A 12,030-nucleotide genomic window follows, 5' to 3' on the forward strand; every position below is an offset into this window, starting at 1 on the left:
CATGGATCTTGTAAAATCTTGTTTAGATGGCCACTGGTTAAGGTTTTGCATTGTTCTACTATCATCTTAGGATTTCTATTCACCTAATAGTTTAGGATTCTAAGTAAAGTGATGTAACGACCCAAATTTGCTAATAAGGCTTAAGGGTCTTGATTAGTGTGCCTGGAGGGCATAATGGGAAGTATGTGTGAATTTAATGATTAAGATGCATGATTATGATTTAAAGCATGTTATATGACTATTTGCGTATTTGAGATGCATGACTATGTGTATTGTGTTATGTGATAATTTTAGCCCGTTGAGGGCTTAAAGCATTTTATTATGTTATGTGATTTGTACCACGTGGGTGTGGTGATATCAATGTGATGTACGTGCCGAGACGGTCCTAGAGAGCTAGATAACTCAAAAGTCACAACGGGATTTTATACCCAGTGGGGGTGGAGCCTAGGGGTATTTTTGGGATTTTGTAATTTAGTTCTTGTGAGATAATGGTAACTGGTAATTTGGTAACTTGTGTAACTGTTAGTAACCATAGAGAGTAACAGGTTTAGATGGAGAAATTGTAGAATTGTAATGGATAGGAAATGACAAAAGGGCCTTTGAGGTTTAGTTAGGAAAGGGATATTAAAGGAAGGGTAGAGTGGTCAATTGGTTGAGGATAGATAAGCTTCAGCTGAAAGAAAAAGGTGGTCACGTATAACACTTAGTTGGAAATTGATTCATGCTGAAATTTGAGGAAAATCTAGAAGAAAATAGAAGAAGAGGAAAGCTGAAGTTGGGAGACCTAAGAGGAGAGTTTTGATGGTTAAAGGCAACTAAGTTGAGAATAAGCCAAGATTACTCAGAGGTAAGGATTTGTCTATGATTTGTTTAAGTTTCAAGTCTGGTTTTTAGAGAATAAGCATGAATTGAAAGAAGATAGTGGCTGGTTTTGCATGGAATTCAGAGTTGGGATAATCAAAAGGAAGGTGACTTGAGGCTAGAGTTGAGGAGAATTCAAGCTGGGTTCTTGACTGAGGTAAGAGTTTATCATGTTTAATTTTCGTAATTGGTGTGGTTTAAGACTCTAGAGGTATGATTTATAGTTTTGGAAGCCATGGTTTAAGTTTTAGGAATTTGAAACTCAAGATAGGATCTTGGGTGTGCTTGTGTGATTGGGTTTGTTTATGATGTTTATAGGTCGTTAAAGGGTTCATTTGGGGTTTTGAATTGATTTTTTGGGCTTAGGTACTTGTTTGGGATGATTTGGAATGGTTTAGGCTCGGGAAAAACGCAAGGAAAAACCCATATTTCTGGGCTCGCGAAGGAGCGCCGCGACTCTGTTCTTGGGAGCCGCGGCGCGAGGTTGATTCTGGGCAGGGCAAACTCTTTGACTTGCTGGGCGTCGCGGCCCTCTAGGGCAGCGCCGCGGCGCTAGGCCAATTTCAGAGCATGGGGTTTTGCAATTTTGAGCCTTTGCTCCGGGGGTTCGGGGGATGTCTTCGGTGCATTGTTTTAGGGATTTGGGGGATTCCGAGAGTGTGGGATTGGTCCCGGGAAGTAGTTTTGGGTTGGTTAGTGATAAAGGAGGTTTCATGTGTGTTATGACTAGGTCTTTGGAGAGGCTCGGGGTAGAGGACCGTGCTCGCGGCATTGGGGCATCAGAAGCTCGGGATACAGGTAAGAAAACTGCACTCGACTATATGTTGTGATGGGACTAAGTGCTCCTGAGAATTGTATCGTGTCAATGATGGTATTACACCATGGGACATGTAAAAGCGGCCTAAGAGTGCCGTACATAATATCAGTGCACAGGGTGCGGCTTGGCCACTGGTAGCCGAGGACAGCTTAGTAATCACTGAGCCCGGTTTAAGCGGGCCGGGGTCAATGGGATAACAGAGGGGGCAGCCTGAGGGCGCCAGCCCTAGTTATCATTTGTGAACTGTAAATGATATGAGTTGACATTAGTAATATGTGGAATACTTGATTAAAGTGAATAGTTATATGGCTGAGATTATGTGATGCAATGTGAGATGTTGACTTGTCTGCTAATTGTTTATGCTCTGTTGTTGTTGTGTTTTCTTGCTGGGTCTTGGCTCATGGGTGCTACGTGGTGCAGGTAAAGGCAAGGGCAAGCTGGACCAATCCTGAGGTGGAGGGCTGCGGGGTTGAATGTACATAGCCAGCTGTTCGATCACCATGGTCGAGGAGTGGGTCAGGACAGGGATTACCTAACTGCTTGTTTTACCTTAGTATGGCTGGTTATTGTATCTGAACCTTATAACTTTTGTAAATGGTCTTTAAACTGATATTTTTGGGATCCCATGTAAACAAATAATGTTTCTTAATGAAAATGTGGCTTTTTGAGACCAAAACATTTTAAACCCTAGTTCTTTTATAGTTTCGATGACACGCTTTCAATTGATTGACTTGATTAGCAAGTCTGGCACTTTATTAACACACAGTGTAACGGTCTTGGCTATCCAGGGCATTACAAGTGATAAAGTGCAATTAAGGTATTGTGACGGGTATTCTAATTGTGATGAGAAATAGAACCTAGGTTAAATGAATTGCATGCTTAATGAATTTGTTGCCTAGATTAACATGTTTCCACAAAGTGTAATGCTTTTACTAGGTTAAATAGATTGCATGCTTAATGGGTTTATTGCTGGGTAAAAAGGGTTAATTAAGAGCGCTTAGCTTTAATTAATTATATTAGGCAAACTGTGATAATTGACTGCTTAAGTGTTATCTGCGGGGTTAATAGTTTAATTGGGAATAGGGAATATTATTCATCATTGTTGATAGATTGATTGTTGAAGGTGGAGAGTAATTCTTGACTATTTCTTTAATATCGTTATATCCTTAGTTATTCAATCATTGATATTTATTTCATTTTATGTTTTCAGCTATTAAAACTAAAACCCCTTTTTAATTTTAATCTAGAATTAGCATTGGTCTAGAATTAACTGTCGGTGTTGGGGTCAATAGCGACACATTTTAACTGTCGGCATTGGTCTCGAATTAACTGTCGGCGTTGGGGTCAATAGCGACAGTCAAAAGCAACGGTGACAGTTATTAGCTGTCAGCGTTGGTCTCTATGCCTACAGTTTTTAACTGTCGGCGTAGAGTCACACTAAGCAACTACGACAGTCAACAGAGTTGACTGTCGTGGTTGGGTGTCGGGAAAGCCCAGTTTTGTAGTAGTGAGTGAGGGTGAGGGTGCGGGGACGGTGGCGGTGCGGCTACAATCAGCTGGCTGAGATCGAGAGTGAGGGTGAGGGTGTGGCGACGGTGGCAGTGAGGCTAACATCGAGAGTGAGGGTGAGGGTGAGGGTGCAGCGGCGGTGCGGCGGCAGTGAGGCTGAGATCAAGAGTGAGAGTGATAGTGAGGGTGAGGGTGAGGGTGCAGCGGCAACGGTGGCGGTGAGGCTGAGATCGAGAGTGAGGGTGAGGGTGCAGCGGCGGTGAGGCTGAGATCGAGAGTGAGAGTGAGAGTGAGGGTGAGGTCTGCGGCAATAAATAAATAGAAACTATAAGGCAAAGAGGAAAATGAGGGTCTGCGGCTGTGTAATTAGGTTTTATGCAGTGGAGGAGAGTGATAAAATGTATCAGGGGCGACATTCTATAATATTAGGGGCGACACGTCGCCCCTAATAATTTTCAGAAATGGGGAAAATTTCTCAACATCAGGGGCGACTCATACCAATATCAGGGGCTACTAATGATGTGTCGCCATTGATTTTTAGAATATTAGGGGCGACATGTCGCCCCTAATAATTTTCACAAATGGCGAAAATTTCTCAACATAAGGGGCGACTAATGATGTGTCGCCCCTAATAATTTTCACAAATGGCGAAAATTTCTCAACATCAGGGGTGACTTTATACCAATATCAGGGGCGACTAATGATGTGTCGTCCCTAATAATTTTTACAAAATGGCGAAAATTTCTTAACATCATGGGCGACTAATGATGTGTCGCCCCTGATTTCTAGAATATTAGGAGCGACGTGTCGCCCCTAATAATTTTCACAAAATGGCAAAAATTTCTCAACATCAGGGGCGACTTATACCAATATCAGGGGCGACTAATGATGTGTCGCCCCTGATTTCTAGATATTAGGGGCGACGTGTCGCCCCTAATAATTTTCACAAATGACGAAAATTTCTCAACATCAGGGGCGATTTATACCAATATTAGGGGCGACTAATGATGTGTCGCCCCTGATTTCTAGAATATTAGGGGCGACATATAGTCGCCCCTCATAGTGTCGCCTCTAAAACCAATATTTCTTGTAGTGAGACTTAAGATTTAAACCACGACTCTCTAAAATTTAAATGATAAGGCTTAAAATTTAAACCACAAGACTTAAAAGTTAAACCACTAGGCTTAAAATCTAAACCACGACTATATAAAATATAAATCACGATCCTTTAAAATTTAAACCACAACTCTTTAAAATTTAAACCACTAGTCTTTAAAATTTAAACCATGACTATTTAAATATTAAACAATAAGCCTTAAAATTTAAACTACGACTCTTTTTAAATTTAAATCACAAGGTTTAAAATTTAAACCATAATGCTTAAATTTTAAATCACAACTCTTTAAAATTTAAACCACAAGGCTTAAAATTTAAACAATGATTCTTTAAAATTTAAACAACGATTCTTTAAAATTTAAACCACAAGACTTAAAAGTTAAACTACTTGACTTAAAATCTAAACCATGACCATATTAAATATAAATCATGATTTATTAAAATCTAAACCACGACTCTTTAAAATTTAAACCACTAATCTTTAAAATTTAAACAACGACTCTTTAAAATTTAAACTACAAGACTTAAAATTTAAACAACAACGCTTAAAATATAAACCATAACATTTTAAAATTTAAACCACAAGACTTAAAAGTTAAACCACTAAGCTTAAAATTTAGACCATGAACATATAAAATATAAACACATGATCCTATAAAATCTAAACCACGACTCTACAAAATATAAACCACAAGGCTTAAAATTTAAACCATAAGGTTTAAAATTTAAACCACAAGACTTAAAATCTAAAAAGTTAAACTACTAGGCTTAAAATCTAAACCACAATCATATAAAATATAAACCATAATCCTTTAAAATCTAAACCGCGACTCTTCAAAATTTAAACCAGTTGTTTTTAAAATTCAAACCACAAGACTTAAAATTTAAATCACAACTCTTTAAAATTTAAACCACAAGACTTAAAATCTAAACCACAATGCTTAAAAATTAAACCACAAGGCTTAAAATCTAAATCATGATCATATAAAATATAAACTATGATCCTTTAAAATCTAATTCATTACTCTTTAAAATTTAAACTACTAGTCTTTAGAATTTAAACCATAAGGCTTAAAATTTATACAACTTCTCTTTAAAATTTAAACCACAAGTCTTAAAATTTAAATCATGGCTCTTTAAAATTTAAACCACACGTATTAAAATTCAAACCATAAGGCTTAAAATTTAAACCACGACTCTTTAAAATTTAAACCACAATGTTTAAAAGTAAAATTAGTAGGCTTAAAATCTAAACCATGTCACAACCATATAACATATAAATCATGATCATTTAAAACATAAACCACGACTTTTTGAAATTTAAACCACAAGGCTTACAAATTTAAATCATGACTCTTTAAAATTCAAATCACAAGGCTTAAAATTTAAACCACGTCTCTTTAAAATTTAAACGATAAGACTTGAAATTTAAACCATGACTCTTTTGAGGCTTAAAATTTAAACCATGACCTTTTGAAATTTAAACCACAAGACTTAAAAGTTAATCCACTGGGCTTAAAATCTAAACCACGACTATATAAAATTAAGTCATGATCCTTTAAAATCTAAACCACGATTTTTTAAAATCTAAACCTCTAGTCTTTAATATTTAAATTACAAGACTTAAAATCTAAACCTCTTGTCTTTTAACAAATTTAAAACAAAAGGCTTAAAATTTAGACCACGTCTCTTTAAAATTTAAACCACAACTCATATGAAATATCTAAGAAAAAAATATATGGGATTTCTGATTTATGATAACATGGATAAAAAATAACAAATCATTAAATGATGTGCTTTGCTATTTTTATGATAACAAATTAGCATCAATATTATCACTGACCCGAAATTTGCATAACCAAATGCAGTGTAAAATGTAATGAAGCATATCAAATAGTGAAAAATCAGTCCTGGTGAATCAAATGTAGACAAAGTGTTCACTCATCCACAGTTGGTTTACGAGATAGAAGTCCTCCGAGCACTGTAATGGCTAATGGTAAACCACCAAAGTATTCAAGCATCTCCCCTGCTAGCTTTTTCTTCTTCTTGTAGTCTTTCGAATCTGCAAAGCAACAACAAAATGCAGGAAACATAAATAGTTAGCTGAGCTGCTGCATACTTGATTTGTATATGAGTCCACAAACAAATCAAATTTGTCTATTTTTTTCCTAAAATAATTGCAAAGTTGTATTCTTTCAATTTTTATATTCGCTCAATGTAAATGCAAGATTACAATAAGTCTTAGTTTTATTCTTGCTATTTCCAAATATGTATTCAGGATATTATTTTACCTCAAAATAGTCTTCCACTTCATCTGTATTAGTAAGCACATGCACAAACAAGCAATTTCATATCACAAATAAATCTCAATGTTTAAGCTTCCATTGTTGAAATTTAGTTTTAAATGTAAATATATTTACACTAAGAAGATAGCAAAGAAAGAGAAGTTATGAAACATATTACCTGTGTCATCCCCTCCAAAATAAGTTTTGATCATAAACAACTCCCAAGTTTCGTTTGTGTTAAAGCACCTGCGCTCATGGAGAATGATATTTCGATTTGCATGGAAGGCCACCTCTCTATTACGAGCGGTGAGTCGTATTTTACTGTCTGACCTAACATTAGGGAAAGCAAGCTTGAGGCAGTCCCATGTTGAAGCATTCCAAATATCATCAAGAACAACAAGACACCTTTTTTCTGTATGAACCTTGTAAAGAGCCTTGGCTATTTCATCGTCTCTCATTCCTTTGATCTCTCTCCTTCTTTCTGCTGCAGGAGAAGCCAGTCTAATCAAAATCCCTTCCCAAACGTCCCTGGGTTGGCATCTATGAGATTCAGAAACCCAAGCAAAACAATCAAAATGACGCCTAATTGAAGGAGTGGTGACGCTCAAATTTCTGTTGGTCGTGGGGAAGAAGATGATGATTGAAGGGTGGAGAAGCTCAAATTTACACAATGACAACTTCAAAATGCATTGTAGTTCAATGCAAAAACAACGACATGATCTCACCTCCAAAACAACGTGAGTTCGTGAGTGCAATTGATGGTGACAAAACTGAAGTGGTGAGGGAGTTCTACAGTTGCCGCAGTGTGGAGAAGCACAAAGATCGTTTGGGTCATGGTGAAGAAGATGATGAGTGAGGGCTCTGTCGTGGTGTGTTTGAGTGGGAGGAAGGGTACGATGGGAAGATTGTTTATAAAATTGGGTATAAAAGCAAGAGGTTTAAAATATGGGTATAAATTAAAGGGGCTATATTAAAATGGTCACTAGGCCTAATTTTTACTAGATAAAGATGTTGTTGGGGGTATTTGCCCCAAAGCCTAATAGTTAGCCTCAGGATGTCAGGCTTGGGTCCGGACCCAATCTAGACTCGTCAGAGCCCGCATGATTTTTGGCTATGCATGAGCCCATCATTGTGAACACTTGTTGAGTATGGCAGAATCCCCTTCTAAAGATATCACGAAGTCTTCAAGCTATCCTCGTACCAACTCGAGGACCTCGGTATTTGATCCAAAAAAAAGTTCGCAAGCAATATCAATTTATATTTTTGAATAAGAGCTGATTATAAATTGATATTAGTGGATAGATTAACTTTACTTTCCATGGATTTATCCTTTAAGTCCTTAAAGAAATCAAGAGAGACCTTCTCAGGGTACCTACACAAAGGCACTCCAATTCTCAATTTAGCTGAGATTCTGTCTCTAAAATCTCACAATAAATGTAAAGTGTGAATAATGAATCAAAGGTCCCTTGAAGTGTTATTTATAGAAAAAATAAGTTGGTTAAATATTAAATTAAAACTTATCCGGATTGGTTAACGCCATTCCATCCAAGGCAGTGTAAATGATTAACTTGATAGTCTAGATCCAGTGGCTATTCTCACCATATCCAACCCTCTAAGGTTTAATACGATCAACCCTTAGAGGGTCAAGTAGACTACCAGTTTCTTCTTTTCTGAACCCTTTCTAGCATCTATTAAATTTTTGTATTTTTCACTACGATTAATCATTACAAATTCAAAGATATATAAAAGACATTAGTAAATTTGGTTCACACACTTGGAGAAATATCTAATCTTCAGGATGGCTCCCTTCATTCTTTGGCACCAAGTCTCACTACACGAGTCATGAATTGAGCCTAGGGACTAGGGACACACCGTGGATTAGTTAGAGAGATGTTTTTCGTGCACTGTGTTTGGGAAAGCATGTCACATGCAATTTCAGTCTTATGCTTGAGAATCAGACTTTCTATCTCTTCATTCTTACTTTTAGTCTCTCTCTAAGTGAAATTTATACTCGAAGACACTCCCTAGCGAATGCTCTCTTCAATCTCATCCTAACACTATAGCTAAACTACCATCCTAGTATACCTCCCACCTCATTACTACTATGAGTTATGACTACCGATTCTTGGGCTTGTACCATAGACAAAGGGCAGAGTCTAGGCATATAGACCGAATTTGATAACAGAAGGCCAATTAATGGTGAGAAACACGTACATCGACGAGGCATTATCACTAGGGATTTCAACAACTGATGCTCTTTTCAGGGTGGCACATGTCGCGGACAGTGACGAAGGGCAACTATTTGTGCGTGATTAATCACGACTCTCTTAGATCTTGTTTCCTTGTTTTTAATTCCCCTTGAATTTTGCATGCATAATTTTTTTAGACTTTCATTTTGATGGTTGTTGGATGAAGTTTCGATGGCCATCGAAGTAGTTCAATGGTTTTTGATGCTTCATCAAAGACCATCAAATACTATGACAACTCCATTATTATTATTATTATTATTATTATTATTATTAAGGTTTATATATTGTTTTTAGACTATCATTTTGATAGTTATTAAATGGAACTTCAATAGTCAAGGTAGTTTGATGGTGTTTGATAATTTATTAATGAATGGATCAAAAACCTCTTCAATTTGATATCTATCGAAATGTCACCGAATATCATCAAAATCAATTTGATGATCATCAAGGACCATGGAAGGCTAACAAATTCACTATGTAGTGTTCAATACAAAAACCATAAAACTTTTATATCAGATGAATATATATATTGAGTTCTCATAAAAAAAAGCATTGAACTATATAGAATCGGTCATAAAAAATAATCATATTTTATCGATAAATAAACACAAATGGTAGCAAAACCCAAATTCCATTTCAACTCTAAAAAAATGACACAATCAATACAAACCTTGCACTTAACGTACTGCTCAATTTATGTATATTGGTGATTTAAATCTATACTCATTATTAAATTAGCTCGAAATTGTTGTCCATGTTTTCACTAGAGGACACATGACAGTCATTAGAGGCGTAATTAAGCTCCTTGAGCGCTAATGAGGTTTCATACAACACGTGTAGAGCTCCTTGGAGTGTAAAACTCACCCTAGTATTATGATCTGGCCAGACGTAAGTGTCCTTGAGTGAGGCTACACCCCGAGGCCTGTCCTCAAAGGGCGGATGTCTCCAAGTAAGGCCACGACCCGAGGACCAGTCCAATGGTCCTCTAGCTTTCTTCATTCACCAATCCCCCATGTGTAGGATTATTGTCCTTGAACATGTAGTAGCTGCTAGGTGTTAATCTTTGCAGCTGTGGCCTACCAGAAGTTCGTTTGACAACTTTTCATGAGCCTCGAGTAGTGGTGTCAAGTTTGTACACTCAATAATCAACATTTCCCTCAGCGCTGCCTGACATGGGTCAACGTGCAGCTATCAACGTGCAGCCGTGTCCTGACACTGTTAGATACTTGTTCCCCGTAAAGTTGGTATGCAACTTTATGCAAATGGACCCCGTGCAATCTGTCTGGGCCCATAGTCTTTATTAGTGCATCCCTATATAATTAATTAGCATTTTACTCTCCAAATAATGAGAAATGTTGTATTAATTGTCCATTAAGGACATTAATGACCCATGCCCCTATAAATAGGGCTGGGATATCTCATTGTAATGGTTCAGAATTTTGGCTAATTAAGCATTCTAAACTCATAACAATATATACGCTGCCTGAGACTCCATTGAAGCTTGCTCAAACAAGCTTCAAACTCACTAGTACCAAAGAATCATAGACTAGGGCTTTTTTATAGCTTGAACAACGTAAAACCTTGGTGTTATATTCTTCTATTTTCTGTCAAGTTCTTAGATTAGGTTGATAGTAAAAAAGGCAGTCAAAATTTTGGTGCTTTCATTCAGAGCCTTAAGAAAGCGTGAAGAAAACGACCATGGTGACCACTATATGGAATGCACCAGATGAAGTAGCTCCTCCCACCAGAGCTAAGGGAGAAGAAAATAGTTGTCCACCTCAATAAGGCCCCCCGGAGACGGTCCAGGAGGATTATGACAAAAATGTCGATTACGATGGTGTAGACGACGGTGGCGATGACAAATATTATGAGGAGGATTATCCTTAGCCTATGGACGCGGAGGACCCACAAAAGTGGTGGTGCTTCGCAACTAGGTGGCTACCCAGCAACAAAAAATCGATGCACATGAGGGAAATATTGCCACTTTGCAGGAGATGAGGGCCACTCTGGCAGCCCAAGGGCTGCGAGTGGACCCACATAGGATAGTACTATCTAGGCACGCAGGTGGAGTGCCACATGTTAATGCAGCAGGTGTGACTCTCGAGCACCCCTATGATGTGGCACAGGATCCGCCAGTTGGTGTGCTGCCTACACACCGAGCTAGAGCTGGAGCCCCACCTGCGCCACAAGAGCGTTGCAAGGGCAAAGTCGATGACAACTTTGCTTTGGGGCAAAAGAAGGCTCGTTGAGCCCCTGAACACGACAAGGCCCCGAGGCCAGCAAGTAAGAGTAAAGGGCAAAGTGCTCGAGGACGTTACTAGGCCACCAGCGCCCGTGGAGCCGAAGGCATTCTTCCTAGGCGCGTCGAGGCGGACCGCCCTAGGCCTGGAGATGGAGTTGCCCCAGCACCTCGTCAGCCTTGCAGAACCCCCGGCCAAGGGGCCAACTGGAGGAATGTCTCCATTAACCGAGAGTAAGGCTACAACATCTCGGTTAATAACGAAAACATCGAGTCTGGTGGGGAGACCGAGGTAGGATGTCCCGAGGATAGTGGTTGCCACATAGGTCAACAAGACCTACGAGATGGATTAAATGCTTGGAGGGGTATAGCAGCTCCCGGAGGCAACCCTTGGAGAAGAGATCAGCCAGATTTCTGGGACAATCTTAGTGCTCGGAAGAGAGAACACCCGACACAGAGTGCCAATCAAGATCGCGACCCCTCTCCTCGCGGAATTGGAGAGCGTAAAAATGATTATGCTTAGGATGGAAAGAAGACATGGCCATAACCACGAATTAGAGGATGAGGATGGGGAGTCTTGTGCTCCCTAAATAGTGGAAGTCCCATTACCGCTAGGCTTCAAGATGCCAGCCATCATGTCTTATGATGGCAGCATATATCCCACCGACCATCTATCAAAGTTCAACTGATTGATGTCAATGCATCATGTCTTCGAGAATGCGAAGTGCCACGTGTTCATGTTGACCTTGATGCGACCGATGGATAAGTGGTTCAAGAATCACAATTTGGGGTCCATTCATTCCTGGCACCAGCTCTTTCCCTCATTCGAAGAAAAATTATAACAGCTAGGAAGGTGAGCATTGAGGTCAATGCCTTGGCTAAAATAAATCAAGGAGCCATCGAAACCCTCAAGGCATTCGTTAAGTTCTTCAAGGAAGAAGCCTCTAGGACAAA

General features: G+C 38.8%; 1 protein-coding gene across 2 annotated transcripts; it reads right to left on the reverse strand.

Annotated features, from left to right (window-relative positions):
- Positions 1-6,075: 6,075 nt before the first annotated feature.
- LOC133818427 (putative disease resistance protein At1g50180) lies at positions 6,076-7,634 on the reverse strand. 2 transcript variants are annotated; one of them, XM_062251290.1, is made up of 4 exons: positions 7,314-7,634; positions 6,767-7,128; positions 6,595-6,617; positions 6,076-6,365 (listed from the first exon to the last, which is right to left on the reverse strand). In XM_062251290.1, exons 1-4 carry the CDS (start codon positions 7,421-7,423, stop codon positions 6,333-6,335), a joined length of 528 nt encoding a protein of 175 aa, XP_062107274.1. In that variant the 5' UTR covers positions 7,424-7,634; the 3' UTR covers positions 6,076-6,332. The 2 variants fall into 2 exon arrangements, with proteins under 2 accessions (XP_062107274.1, XP_062107273.1); XM_062251289.1 differs by lacking the exon at positions 6,595-6,617 and having other exon boundaries at positions 7,314-7,517.
- Positions 7,635-12,030: the final 4,396 nt, after the last annotated feature.

Source organism: Humulus lupulus, chromosome 2, assembly GCF_963169125.1.
Source record: "Humulus lupulus chromosome 2, drHumLupu1.1, whole genome shotgun sequence".
In the NCBI taxonomy this organism is placed as follows: Eukaryota; Viridiplantae; Streptophyta; class Magnoliopsida; order Rosales; family Cannabaceae; genus Humulus; species Humulus lupulus.

Excerpts from the sequence above, each read along its gene's own strand:
- LOC133818427 (XM_062251289.1), bottom strand. The coding sequence starts at position 7,423 with ATGACCCAAACGATCTTTGTGCTTCTCCACACTGCGGCAACTGTAGAA. Across the intron at positions 7,129-7,313 it reads GAACTCACGTTGTTTTGGAG|ATGCCAACCCAGGGACGTTT; the intron begins GTGAGATCATGT and ends TGAATCTCATAG. Across the intron at positions 6,366-6,766 it reads TTTTGGAGGGGATGACACAG|ATTCGAAAGACTACAAGAAG; the intron begins GTAATATGTTTC and ends GTTGCTTTGCAG.